This window comes from Taeniopygia guttata, chromosome 8 (genome assembly GCF_048771995.1).
Source record: "Taeniopygia guttata chromosome 8, bTaeGut7.mat, whole genome shotgun sequence".
NCBI classification, from domain to species: domain Eukaryota; kingdom Metazoa; phylum Chordata; class Aves; order Passeriformes; family Estrildidae; genus Taeniopygia; species Taeniopygia guttata.
In genome coordinates, this window is record NC_133033.1 from 3,209,036 (window position 1) to 3,223,338 (window position 14,303).

Genomic DNA, 14,303 nt, shown 5'->3' on the forward strand with positions numbered 1-14,303 from the left:
TTTTCCACATCCACGAGCTTTGTTTGCCTTGCTTTGGGGTTTTTGTCCATGATGAATGTCTGTTTTAGAATTCTAACACTCACAAATGACCCAGAGAGAGGATTGTTCACCTGTTTTTTCCACCTACAGGGCTCATATCATCCAATGGGCACATATGGAGGCAGCAGAGAAAGTTTGCTTCAGCAACACTGAAAAGCCTTGCTGTAAACTTTGAGGAAAAAGTGCAAGAGGAGAGTCGGTACCTCGTGGAGACAATTGAGGAGGAGAAAGGTGGGGGTTAATGCACAGCACAGTGCTCAGAGCTTCCAGCTAAATGAATGATGAGAAGTAAAACTCTTACCCCAGCACAGCCACAAACGTACAATACATTTCTTCAATAGCACAAATCTCTATCTTACACTTCCAGACTGTGCCTTTTAGCACTTCTTGTAGACCTCAGGCCTCCTATTTTAGCTGTTCCTTATAAATATTAAGCAAATATATACCAGGTGGTTATTAAAACATGAGTGTTTACATGGCTAAGGAAGTGTCTCATGCATTCTGCAAAGGAATAAACGCAGCTCTCCTGCTATCAGGCACTTCCACTCAGAGGCTTAGTTAACCTCTGCTTGTCCTTGGCTTTGCAAAGTATTTTAAAACTTGTTTAGTCAGGCTTTCCCTTTGTATCCCACACAGATGAAGCGTGTGCCTTGCTCTTTTTTGGTCCAGCTTTTAAAAACTGCCAGAGGGATATTTGTAAGAATAATTTGTATGTTGGTACATGGGTGATGTTGCACTTCAGCTTTAAATAGAAGCAGATGGGGTTGAGCTAATTCTATGGAGCTATATATAGTAAGCAAGAAAGACCTAAAAAGGAATTGTGAAATTATATACTAAACTTGCTCCGTTTTAATTGCTGTTGCACTGAACAGGCCAAATACTCCATGTTGCCAATTGATTATAGTCTTCTATAGTCCTAATCAATAAACTAATTAGGCTGCTGGTTTGGGCCTTTCTTCCCATTAGTAATGACAAATAGTGGTCACGTCCATCACTCTAATATCTGAGCACCAGCCCAGTTTAATTACTTTCTTGAAGAGTGGAGAGATCAGCAGTGCTGCGAGGAGTGCCTTGCATTTCAAAGCGATATTCAACAGCATCTCCGGGCTGGACTGGGCTTGTCACTGAGATCAGTCTCCTGTCACAGCAAGTGGCTCTCCAAGCTGCTGAAATGTGCCCAAGGAGATGCAGGTCTCTGCTCAGTAGCTCTCTCAGGGAACACAGATGTGACAAGCATCACATCACACTTCACTTTATGAATGAGCTCTATGGGCCACATGAGCTATTGCTGTGGTTTACAGGTGGGCACAGAGATTTGCAACCCTCCCCTCTCTCTCCTCCAGCTCCCTTGATTTCTTCATGCTGGACAACTAAAGCCCAGGGCAATGGTATTTTTTACAGTGTGGTTGTCCTGGGCTCCCAGCCCTGGGCAAAGCTTTGAGGGACCCTCTCCTGGTGTTTCAAATTGGCGCCAAACACTGTCTGGAGCAGGCAAAGTTGACAGGCATAGCATGGCATGCTGCTGGTTGTTTTCCCTGGAAAATGCTTCAGACCCTGCTTGGGCAGCTCAGTGCTAATGCCACTGCCTGCCAGCAGCCTGGGCTGGACACAGGATGGGATGTCCTGGCCCACAGGACCCAAGTTCCAGTGGGATGCTGGAGGTGATGGGGGTGGTGGGTACCCCAGAACATGGGGTGAAACCTGAGCACCACCGTGGGTGAGAAGCAGGTCTCACCCCGATTCACAGCTGTGGACCTGGTAGAGAACATGGTTTTGACTGACACTGAACAGGAAAAACGAATGGAAGTTGTCTTTAGGATCATAGAATCATGGCCAGATTTATGTGGGAAAGATCCTTAAGTTCATTGAGTCCCAACATTAACCCAGCACTGCTGTGTTCACCACTAGACCATGGCCCCAAATGCCACATCCACACACCTTTCAAACACTCCAGGAATGGTGACTCCACCACTGCCCTGGGCAGCCCCTTCCAAAGCCTGCCATCCTTTCAAATGAAGATATTTTCCCTCATATGCAGTCAAAATCTCCTCGGGCACCACTTGTGGCTGTTTCTTATTATCCCTTGTTCCTTGGGAGACAAGACCAACCCCCACCTGGCCACAACCTCCCTTCAGGCAGTCTTCTTTCCCTTTCTTCCTTCCAGGACAACCCTTTGACCCTCATTACAAAATTAATAGTGCTGTTTCGAACATCATCTGTTCCATAACTTTTGGGAACCGCTTTGACTACCATGACAACCGTTTCCAGGAACTGCTGCACTCCCTGGCTGAAACGCTGCTGCTCATCGGAAGTTTCTGGGGCCAGGTAAAGCCACTCGGACCTTTATCCAGCTTCAGCTGAATGCAACAGCTCAGAAAATGGGGTTTCTAAGGCACTGGTGTAATCTGCATTTTCCTGTACAAAAAGAGCCATGTTTAAAGGAAAATGCCCAGGAGAATTGCTTTATATTAGATTGGATTTATACATAAAGTCTATCAAGAAAGCAAGGAAGTAAGTTAAAATTATTGGGATGAAATGGAGAATAAAAAAACACTACAGGATTTTGAAACCAATCTTATGCCTGATACAACCAAAGAACAACAGAAACACCTTAAAGGAATCTGTTTCTACAAAAAGAACTAGTAACACTGTGACAATTCCTATCTTTTCCCACACCTATATCCCAGCCAGTTTCTTAAATAACTTCTATTTATGGAAAAAAAAAAAATCGAAATTCCAGGTTTATAAACAAAGCAGGTGGATCTGGTGATGTATTTTCTGCATGGCCACGCACCATGGTCTGATCTCTGTGCCCTCCATGGGGACACACTAAGGGGCTCATCTGCATGCACCTCACCTGTGGCCACCTCACATTAGGGGGCAGCTTTGGCCACTCATCATTTGAGTACTTTATCAGCAGAAAATATCTGTCCAATTCTTATCCTATTTGCACATTTTCACACCTGTGTAAGTAAATTTGGACTGTTTTGGCAAGGATGATTTTTTTCATGATAGCAAGCAGAGTTAATAAATTAATTGAGAGTCTCAACCTCTCAACTATGATACCTGCTGTTTTCTAACTCAAAAAAATGCTCTTTTGCTCTGTTTGATTTCTTACCAGCTCTATAATGCTTTTCCTTTGATCATGAGATGGTTCCCAGGACCCTTCAGGAAAATCTTCAGGCACTGGGAGAAACTTCAATATTTTGTGAAAGAAGTGATTGCAAAGCACAAGGAGGATTTAGACCAGTCTGAGGCAGGAGATTATATTGACTGTTACCTGAAGGAAATAGAAAAGGTAAGAAGTAAATAACTAAAGATTAACCCATAGAATGAGCAGAGAAGATTCAGGGCTGCTTGAAGATTCAGGGGAGCTCTTGCCTCACACATTGCCTTTCCTTCCCTACCTCTGCCACATCAAACTTTAGCAGCAGCAGATGCCTGATCACTTATAAAACACATAGATTTTTTTTTTTTTTTCAATTTGAAAAAATTTATACTTTGTCTTCTTCCCTTTTTTGTTCTGTCACATGGCATAGGAGGACTCTCAGGGAACATGTTCATGTTTCTGTGAGCACTCACATGCCTGTGTTTGCTGTTGTGAAACTTGACATTTAAAAATGCTACCTGCTTTCAAGAGCCACTCTACAGCAACCAGGGTGTCTTTCAAAACGTCCATAGGGCTTGAAATCCATTAGTGAAACTAAAGGCTAAGTTAATTTCCAAGTCCAGGTGTAGATAATAAAGGAGCAGTAGGACTTCAGTTACACACAGGTGGTTTTGGACTGGGTTTTAAAAGCATCCCCTCCAGAATGAGAGTTTTCATTGCCATGTTTTTCCTCCAAGTTTAAGGGTGACACCAGCTCCTATTTCCACGAGGAAAACCTGCTGTGCTGCACCTTGGACCTGTTCTTAACTGGGACTGAGACGACGGCGACCGCCATCCGCTGGGCTCTGCTCTACATGGCCGCGTACCCCCACATTCAGGGTAGGGCCACTGCGGGGTCCTTTGCTTAGCCCAAAATTAGGTAAGGGAACCTCAGGGAACAGAGTTATCCCAGCTCTGCCACGTCTGCACAGGATATGCCTGTGCCCCAGCTATCCTCTTGGGAACCTTTTGAAGACAAGTCTTAGGAGAAGCCGTTGAGGGAACTGGGAGTGTTTAGCCCAGAAAAAAGGAGGCTTGGGGGGGACCTTCTTGTGCTCTACAAGTCCCTGAAAGGAGAGTGCAACCAAATGGGGTTGGTCTCTTCTCCCAAGGAATAAGTGATAGGACAAGGGGAAATGGCCTCAGGTTGTGCCAGGAGAGGTTTACATTGGATATTAGGGGAAATTCCTTCACTGAAAAGGTTGTCTATCCCTAGAACAGTCTGCCCAGGGGAGCGGTGCAATCACCCTGGAAGTGTTCAGAAGGAGTGTGGATGTGGCACTTGGGGACATAGGTTGGTGGTGGCCGGGCAGTGGTGATTTAATGGTTGGACTTGATCATTTAAGAGAGCTTCTCCAACACTAAAAATTCTATGCAGAGGGACATTTGGAATTTTTTTTTTCTCCCCGTAGAGAAAGTGCAGCAGGAGATCGACGCCGTGGTTGGGCAGTGCCGGCAGCCCTCGATGGCCGAGAAGGAGAAGATGCCCTACACCAGCGCCGTGCTGAGCGAGGTCCTGCGTGTGGGCAACATGGTGCCACTGGGGGTGCCCCGCATGGCCACCAGCGACACCACCCTGGCCGGCTTTCACCTGCCCAAAGTGCGTGGGACCACTTCATTCCACCAGCCTTCATCCCATCAGAGCAAGGTCTTCACGGCCCAAGCCCCAAATCTCACCTGGAGGGGAACTAGCCAGCAGGATGTTAAAGAAATATCACATTATTTATAAAATACGAGCCCTCCTGATGGATTCTTTGGGGCTGTTACGGGTCTCACGTCCTTACAGAAGAGAATTGTGAGATTCTCATGGTATCGGCTGTAATTGCTAATTTTAAAAGTTTTATGCCTTAAATTTTGTAAAAGTCACCCTCAACACATTACAGGAATAGAGGAAACACAGGAAAGCAAACAGTTTGGGTTTGTTAATTCTACACAGTATTAATAATCATCTATTAAAATTAAATAAAAAGGTAGATAATGAGTATTATTTCACACACACTGTTCTGCAATTACAAAAGCAAATATGGGATTTATATATAACTGGTCTCTTCCCTCTATATGACTGGTTGCAATGAAGCAAATTTTAAAAATCCAGGCATTTTCCTCCACATTGATTAGAATATTTCTCTTGCTGATGGAGAATGTGGAGATAAACCTGATGAGTTTTATTTTGTTTTTTTAAACCACATTTAAACAAATCAATTGAAAATTACTTGATTAAATTTCTTCAAGGTCCTATGAGAATGCAGTACTACCAGTTTAAACTTGGTTTGCGTGAACATCACCTGTTACTGCAGCTCAGGATGCAGATCAATGCTCGGTGATCTATAAAGGCACACAGAAGTGAACAATCCTGCAGGATTTCACCCTCATTTAATTACATAGCTTGGGGGGGAAAAGTCTGTTTTGCCCTTAAAACCGTGTAGTTTACAGAGCTAAAAATAACTCAGTCTGGCAAAACATCAGGTCCTCTCTGTGGCATAATCGCACCTTTTCCCCGCCTCTCGCAGGGCACCACCCTGATGACCAGCCTGACTTCAGTGATGTTCGACAAAAACGTGTGGGAGACTCCAGACACCTTTAATCCTGAACATTTCCTGGAAAACGGCCTGTACAGGAGACGGGAGGCTTTTCTGCCCTTCTCTGCAGGTAGGATGATGGATGGGGGGGCGGCTTTTCTTCTTGCAAAGCTTTTATTTTTTTCCCCAAAACACTGCTTATAGAATAGGGGGTACCATTCCTGTCCAGCTTCCAGCCCATCCCCACAGTGAAAATCCCAGTCACCGTTAATAGAGGCTGCTCGGAGAGAGCAGGACATCAGTTTGTTACTGCAAGATAAAAAAAAGGCTTTTCTTCTTGCATAAGTTAGGTAACTGGGTTGTTCAGGCAGTTTCTGCTCTTCGCCTTTCAGAACAGGCACAGTTTGCTTGGCAGTAAAGTTCTGGGGCAGGTTTGAGCAGATTGTGTGGGTGAACATTGCCACCTAACCTTTCTGGGAAGAAAAGCTGCCGCAGCCTGTGCAAGGCGGCGCGGGCCAGAGGAGGCTCGGAGCTGGCTGGAGCTCGCTGGGGACCCTGTCGAGTTATTTGTGCTCCTTTTCCAGGCAAGAGGGCTTGTCCCGGGGAGCAGCTCGCCAGGACCGAGCTCTTCATCTTCTTCGTGGCCCTGCTGCAGAAGTTCACCTTCCAGGCCCCAGCAGCGCTGTCCTTCGCCTTCACGCTCAGCCTCACGCGCTGCCCCAAACCCTTCCAGCTCTGCGCCGTGCCCCGCCACTGAGGCAGGCCTGGGGCTGCCCCACAGCCCCCTGCAGCCTCACAAGCTGGGGAATCCCCTTCTCCTGGCCACCCCAGAGATGTTGGGCTGAAATGATGGGGTTGGTGGGGAGCAGTTCACCTGAAGCGCAGCAGAAAAGGAACAGCAGAGGGTGTTGGAAGGGTCGTGCCTGTGGCAGCTCAGCTCTGGCCCTCAGGAAGGAAGTGTTGGAACAGCGGCTTTGTGGTGGGAAATCATGAATTCAGCACTTCCCCTCTGCTTCTGGCAAAGATTTGTGTCTGTGTGTGACCAGCATGGGCATAGCCGGGGGCTGAGGGAGCGGCTGGGTCAGGGCACCCTGCATGATGGACGCGGCTTCTTCCTGTGCCAGGCCTCTTTGCATAAGAGTTAATTAAATATGCAACCTGTAGAGAATTTTTCCATTTATGTGACCGAGCATTTGTGCTTAGAAATGCTGTCTCCTGCATGCTTCATTTTGGACTATAGTCACAGCAAAGATTCTTCTTCTTGCTTTTGTTTTGTTTTGCTTCTCACCTTTCATAAGTGACTTTTCTGTGGATATCCACGTAGGATATGGACTAGTTAGGAGGAAAAGAGGATTACATCGAGTTTCATTTCCACTGGTTTTCTCCTCTGTCCCCGGCAATAGCAGCTTTGCTGCGGTACAAAGCAAAGAAAAAATCCCTGTGCAGTGACAGATTTGTGCCACAGGGGAGAGTCCTCTGCACATCACATCCCTGCCACGCCGGGCACACGGGATTCTGTCACTGAGCTGTCCTTCCCACTGATCACTGTAATCCTATTGCGCTTTTAATTATTGTTTCACAGTCACAGGCTCCCATGTTGTGTTTTTGTCTTTTGTTTCTCTCCATTTTTGTGTTTGTTCTACTGTAGGTCTGACCTCTGGCTTGTGGCTACAGCTTATATTATTTGCACTGGCTTAGAAAATAAATATTGATCTCTCTTTCATTTCCAACTTGTGTTTCTTCATTACTTTGGGGTTTCCTGCCCTACTCCTGGAAACAATAAATGATTGAAGGCATCTTCTTTTTTTTTTTTTTCTTTTTTTTTTTTTTATTAAATGCAATAGTGCCATACCTTAAAGGCAGGAGGCATGAATTTGTTTACTTTTCAAGTGGATCCTTCTCATGTCACTGCTGGTGAACACATGCATCTCCAGGGACTCATGCCTAAGTGTGCTTAAAAGCCAGAGGTGAAAAGAGATATTCTCAAAAACAGGCCTTTCCCCTTAAAATTCCACAGTAAAACAGATATTTGACTCTTCCAGCTTCCCAAATGTAAGATTGTGAAGAACATGCATATGGCATCACTACAGTGGCTCTGCTGCACCTCTGTGCCTTGTCATCAGCACTGGACAATCCCAACAGCCACAACTGATGACCCCAAAAGAGAGAAAAAGAAGCCAAAACGTCCCCCAGAACAGGAGGTGGCAGCTGATGACTGCAAGGGGCAGTGACAGCGCTATGTGATGCAAGGGCAAAGCGCTGCTGCTCCCCACATCTTTCACAGCAAAACACAACAAACATATCAAAATTCCACATGGTACATGTGCATGAACACCTCCCTAACCCAGAGCTGCTCCTGGGTGGGACAATGTGGCACATTCTGCTGCCAGCTCCCACCAAAGGGCCTCAGCCTGCAGAGCTGGGCATCTGCATCGGCTTCTCAGCACCCTCATCAGCTCTGTTGGGCTTTGGGAGCAGCTTCACTGTGGGCTATGATCCAAAGGACAAGGCAAGTGGGAAGGGACGGCTGCAGAGCTCAGGGAATGGCCAGAGCCAGCTGCTCTGCCTGCACTCATCTGGTGGAGATCAGAAAATGCTGGTGCTCAGGAGCCACTGAGTTCCGGGACAGCTGTTTACTTTCAGCCCACGTCACCCAGACACACGGAAACACGAAACTGAGTCAGATGATTTGTGAAAGGTTTTGCAACCTTATCTCGGATATCCCCTGAGACCTGGGGCTTGGCCTGGGACTCCTCATACCAGGGAGTGAGCTGCTGTAAACAAGGAAAGCACGAGGCTCTTGGAGCAGCTGGAGACTCCCTGGCACTGAGAAGCTGAAACTGGGACGTAGCACGGTGAGGGCACCTGGGAAGGGGGGCACAGTCATCCTGAGAGATGGGTTTGTGGGAGCTGCATGCTGAAACCGCCAGGTTTTAATCTTGATTCCACAAAGATCATTTCTGTCCTTTAGACAAGGGCATGGAGTGCTGGGGTTTAGTAAAGCACTGAGGGAAAGCTGGGGCTATCCTGATTCATGGTGGGTTTGTTTTAAATCAGATGAGAGGAAATGTTTCAGTTTAATCAAGAAGGAGTTTAATCCTTTCTGAAAACTGGGAAAGCAGGAGTCTGAATGTAGCCTTGAGAGCAGGCTGCAAAAGCCACTCCATGCTGTCCTGTGTTTGCACCCACAGCTGTGCCAGCACATCACCCATCTCCCCCTGGCCCTGGGGGCCTCAGTGGTGCCCTGTGAGCTCAGCCTGCCTGAACTGCTGTGGGACACGTCCCTGCAGAGCCCCACCATCCAGCCATGCTGAACTTCCTCCGGGACAGCATCTCCCTTCAGACATTCCTCATCTTTCTCTTCATCTTCCTGCTCATCGCAGACTACATGAAGAACAGAAATCCAAATAATTTCCCTCCCACCCCCTTCCGCCTTCCCTTTTTGGGGCACGTCTACCTCTTAGACTTCAAAGATCCTGCGGTCACAGCGAGGAAGGTACGTAGGTGGTGAGCAGCATGGGGAAGGGATAGAGGGATTGCAGCTACACATCCCTGGCCATGCAGGGAAAGGGATAACCCAAACCCCACAAGTAGTGAAGGCAGGCAGGTTTGCCCTCAGTGGTGACATTTACCTGAGTACAAGCAGGTTAGAGTGAGTCCATGGGTGAAGGTCACAGCACAATCCTACAGGTGCAGTCACAGGTGTACAAACCCTGCAGGTCCAAGTGGGGGCTGGAATAGGTTGAGACTAAAGTTAGAATAACATAGGAATGAAAAATCAAACCTGGTGAGGTTTACTTGATTTATGGCAAATTAACACCATCTCCTGATCACTGATTCAGGAAAAGAGGAAAGAAAAAAGACTATGCCCTCAGACAGAGTGCACACATTCTACCTCCCCTCCCACTTTTCCCTTATCTTTACCCATGTCCCCTGACAGCAGTGTCCTGGTCTCACCAGGAACATTCATTGCAAATAAAAACCCCTTTTATTTATGCCCCCCTCAGCTAAGTAAAAGATATGGTGACATCTTTGGCATCCACATGGGCAGCATGAAGTTTGTGATGGTAAATGGGATGCGGCTGGTGAAGGAAGTGCTCGTAAACCAAGGGGACAAGTTCTTGGACCGCCCTGACATTCCCATCGATGAGGAGATCTTCAGCAAGATCGGTGAGTTGTCCCTCAAGACATGCCTCAGCTCTAAGGTCCAAGCCTTGACCTTGCAGAGGTCTGAGACAGCTGGAGACAAGGCAGGGCCCTGGAGCTTTTCTCCCTCAGTGGGGGACAAGCCCTTGCTCACAGGGGATGTTCCTGCCAGGACTGATCTCCTCCATCGGGCACCTGTGGAAGGCACAGAGGAGGTTCACCCTGTCCACGCTCCGAAACTTTGGCCTGGGGAAGAGGAGCCTGGAGGAGCGCATCCAAGAGGAGTGCCGATACCTCCTGGATGTGTTTGGGGATGAACAGGGTGAGTGTCACGGCCCTCAGCAGCTGTGAAGGCAGGAACTGGTAAGGTCTGTCATAATTTCACTGCATGCTGAAAAATACCGCACCTTGCAAGCTATGCTACAACCCTGCCAGCATCCCCGCTCCTTCCTACAGGTGCTTTGCCTTCCAACTGGCTGGGGAATGCAGCCAGGCAACAGCCACAGCGTTATTCACAGCCCACCTTCAGCCTACTCCTCTCTGGGAAATACCCTGTGTGCATAAATGCTGATGTTCCCAGTGAAGTCAAATGACATCCTGCAGACCTTGCTTTCCAAAATAAACAAACATCTCCATGTACTGATTGAACTGGGACCACTGGGGTTGTCCTGCCAAGCTTGGACACCAGGCACCCCAGGAAAGCACTGACATAGGACAGTGCCCATTAGGGGCCCCTCATTTAATTCATATTTCTTGACTACTTTATCTCTGACGTGTGTTTTCTTCTTTTCTGAGAAGAGTGGAAGAGAACTGATCTTTTTCTTCTCCAGGGAATCCTTTCAACCCTCAGATGAAAGTCACCAATGCTGTTGCAAATGTCATCTGCTCTCTCATCTTTGGCAATCGGTTTGAATACCACGATGAGGATTTCCAAAGGCTGCTGAAGCTGATGTATGAAATGACTGTCCTCCATGGAGCTGTCACAAGCCAGGTACAGCCCTCCTGCCACCAGCCCAGGGCCATAGTTTCTTCTCTGGAGTCAACCTTAAAATTCACAGTGTTGTCATCACCAAAGCTGTCATTCCCTATTCCTTTGCACAGGGTAGATTTGCCTCTCATTTCTTTCTTCCTTCTGTGAAAGTTGTGCCATGCTCATGCTGCTCTCTCCCATCCAAAATCACTTTTCTTGCCCACTGATTGCCAACCTGCCTGCTGAAATAGTGGGCAATACACAAGTTACCCCATAATGAGAATTCTGCTCTTCTGGAGCTGAGCTGTTTCCATCAGCTCCAGAAATTCAGCAGGTACAATCACAGGCTAAAGTCTTAATGTCAGAAGAATTTTTCAAGTCTTTTATTCAATTTGTCTTTCTCCTTTTGTGTTCAAAGCTGTACAACAGTTTCCCATCTATAATGAAGTACTTACCTGGAGCCCACCATACCATTTTTAAAAACTGGAGGTTATTGAAAAAATTTATGCAAGAGCAGATCAACAAACACAAGGAGGACTGGAACCCCTCAGAGAGCCGGGACTACATCGACAGCTACCTGCTGGAGATCTCCAAGGTCAGCAATGAGGAGAAAAACCTCCTGGAGTGGGGCTTAGAAACCAGAAGGGATGGGAAACGAACCCAGATTCTCTGAGCTGCCTGTGTGGCCTTTTATGAGCTCAGGACAGACATCAGGTTCAGGCCACGCATCAGCAGGATGGGGATGAGAGGGGTCAGCAGCATCTGCCAAAATCCTTGGTGTGGTCTGGACCCAGTCTGGTGCCAGGACACCCTCACTGTTCCTGTGTCACTAACACACCTTCTCCTGAAGGACCATGACAGTGACACCTTCCAGGAGGAACACCTCATAGCCTGCTCACTCGACCTGATGTTTGCTGGCACTGAGACCACATCCTCAACTCTCCGCTGGGCTTTGCTGTTCATGGCCACGCACCCAGAAATTCAAGGTACAATTAACAAAAAGGCGTTTTGCCTTGCTTTTATCCCTCACAGCTTTGTGAGATACCAGTTGGGAGTGTCCCCACATGAGATAAGAAATCCCTTGGTAGACCCTTACAGCAATAACCTCGTATTGTTCCAAGGGTTTTTTCCCTGGGCTCATTGCTGCTCTTTCCCCAGCCCGGGTGCAAGCAGAGATTGACACGGTCATCGGCCAGGCACGGCCCCCAGCCCTGGAGGACAGGAACAACCTGCACTACACCAACGCTGTCATCCACGAAGTGCAGAGGAAAGGCAATGTTATCCCTTTCAATGTGCCCAGAATGGCATCGGAGGACACCTACGTGGATGGCTACTACATCCCAAAGGTAAAATCTGGAGTGCTGGGACTCCAGGGACACTCCCAGCTCCCCAGGCATGGTGCCAGGCCAGGTCTCTCCTGTGCAGAGTTCACTCCTGCTGAACATGGATTTTTGCCATCCAACGTTCTCCAGTTCCCTGAACAGTGCCACACCCCCACACATGCCTTTGAGGTACAGATCTCAGCTCCCAGCTCTTACAGGGACTTTGGCCTGTAAGATAAATAAAAACGTTGCTGATGAGGGAAAATGCAGTTATGTAACTGCACCTCCAAACAGACAAGAAGTAGAAAATCTGGGCCTGCAGTGCAGTGTTGCACAAATAATTTCAGTAGAATGACTAAGGATGTTCTTCATGGAGAGGAGACTGGAAGATAAAACTGCCCCTCCTGCTGCCAGTGCCAGAGACAGTGTGATTTGTTTTTTTCCTCCTAGGGCACTGGTATAATGGCAAATTTATCCTCTCTGCTGCTTGACGAGAATGAGTGGAAAACCCCTAATACTTTTAACCCCGAGCATTTTCTGAAGGATGGGAAGTTCTGGAAAAATGAGCATTTCCTACCATTTTCTTTGGGTAAGATTTGCTGAATTATGGTGAACATGTGGGCTTGGGTTTCCAACTGCAGGGTGGAGACAGAGAGGAAAACAGCAATGGAATGGGCAGATGCACCCTGGAGGTGCTGCTCAAAATGCTCCCATTGCCTCCCCAGAGAACCACAACCACACCTGGGCCCTTATCTTTCACATGCACAGAGGAGAAATGAGGATGAATAAAAAACCATGTGAATTCTGGAGATCTTAGGAACATCTTCACTAAGGCCATTGCTCTGCTCCCTCATGGCTGGTCCCTCACTGTTGCCACCACAGGGTTCCCCAGCCAGCAGCTTCCATGGGGAAGTTGCTTTTAGCATCTGGTTCCCACACCAGCACCACACATCTCTGGTAGCTCTCTTTGGTGAGCTGTCCCAGCATGGGCACATCCAGGTTGTGTGTGTGTAGAAAGTCATGCAATTTGGGGGCACACAATGCTGTAATGCCAAAGTATTATTGGGAAGCTTGGTTTGGGTTGAAAAACTCACCCAGGAATGGGGTAACACAGCTGGACCATGGTCCTAAGGGCAGGTAGAAGCATTTTCAGCAGCAAAAGCTCAGCCTGAGGATGCTGTGGGTTGCTGTCTCCACAGGGAAGCGTGCCTGCCTGGGCGAGCTGCTGGCCCGTTCTGAGCTCTTCCTCTTCTTCACCTGCCTGCTGCAGAAATTCACCTTCCAGGCACCCCCGGACTCCACACTCACCCTCCAGCCCTTGATAGGCATCACAGTGGCCCCACAGCCCTACAAGATCTGTGCAGTACCTCGGTAGGGAAGCCTTGGCCACCATCCTCACATGGAAAATCCTTTGTCAGGGGTGCTGAAAACAAGTCCTTGACAATTCTAGGAGGAGGCTGGGTGGTTTATTTCTTTCAAAGCAATTGTAAAATCATTTTTTTCCACAATTAGACCTTGCACTCTGTATCCCAAGTTGGTGTGATGATCATGGGATCAGGCAGGGAATTTCCAGGGCATTATTAGGCTTGCCTTATGGCAGTGTAAGTTAATGAGGGGCTTGAGGGTTTCCTAAGTTTAGGACAGATGGCCATGGTTTACCTGGCAAAATGAGGGGACACTTTAGAGACTGCACTGTTGAGCCACCCACTGTGCTTGGGTACAGTGGGAGAGCAATACCAGCCTTTGTTTTATAACACTAACACAAGTATTAATTTGACATTTCCTTAATATGTACTTACCTCAAAAAAAGTCACTCTGTAACACTTGTCTCATACATAATAAATCTTTATCAAAGCATTTTTGTCATGAAGTGTTCTGCAAAGTGAAGACCAATGCAGGCCACATCCAGCACAGGCTGGAGGCTTTGGCCTGCACTGCAGGAGGTTGGCACTGGAAAAGCAAAGGCAATTCCTACAGAAGTGATGGAAAAAATGATCCTGGCATAACAGCTAGAATTACAATATGCAAAATCCTCTCTGTTTACCTGCCCAGCATCACAGAGTGGCTGGTGTGTCCAGTGGGGTGAGCTCCAGCAAACACACAATGCGGTTCAGCTGCACTCAACAGTCTAATGAGGAAAAGGATGCCTTGGAAAATAA

The 14,303-nt window shown here is 47.5% G+C and overlaps 1 protein-coding gene across 1 annotated transcript in view; it reads left to right on the forward strand.

Annotated features, from left to right (window-relative positions):
* CYP2J40 (cytochrome P450 2J40) overlaps positions 1 to 14,001 on the forward strand; it is a 20,595-nt gene extending 6,594 nt beyond the window's left edge. Inside the window, exons 4-19 of the mRNA XM_072932949.1 lie at positions 130 to 270; positions 2,204 to 2,364; positions 3,161 to 3,337; positions 3,886 to 4,027; positions 4,600 to 4,787; positions 5,698 to 5,836; positions 6,291 to 6,460; positions 8,981 to 9,202; positions 9,714 to 9,876; positions 10,025 to 10,174; positions 10,683 to 10,843; positions 11,241 to 11,417; positions 11,673 to 11,808; positions 11,981 to 12,168; positions 12,595 to 12,733; positions 13,344 to 14,001. Of these exons, the coding sequence (XP_072789050.1) occupies positions 130 to 270; positions 2,204 to 2,364; positions 3,161 to 3,337; positions 3,886 to 4,027; positions 4,600 to 4,787; positions 5,698 to 5,836; positions 6,291 to 6,460; positions 8,981 to 9,202; positions 9,714 to 9,876; positions 10,025 to 10,174; positions 10,683 to 10,843; positions 11,241 to 11,417; positions 11,673 to 11,808; positions 11,981 to 12,168; positions 12,595 to 12,733; positions 13,344 to 13,519 (2,630 nt within the window). The 3' untranslated portion in view covers positions 13,520 to 14,001. The remainder of the gene's footprint in view (positions 1 to 129; positions 271 to 2,203; positions 2,365 to 3,160; positions 3,338 to 3,885; positions 4,028 to 4,599; positions 4,788 to 5,697; positions 5,837 to 6,290; positions 6,461 to 8,980; positions 9,203 to 9,713; positions 9,877 to 10,024; positions 10,175 to 10,682; positions 10,844 to 11,240; positions 11,418 to 11,672; positions 11,809 to 11,980; positions 12,169 to 12,594; positions 12,734 to 13,343) is intronic.
* Positions 14,002 to 14,303: the final 302 nt, after the last annotated feature.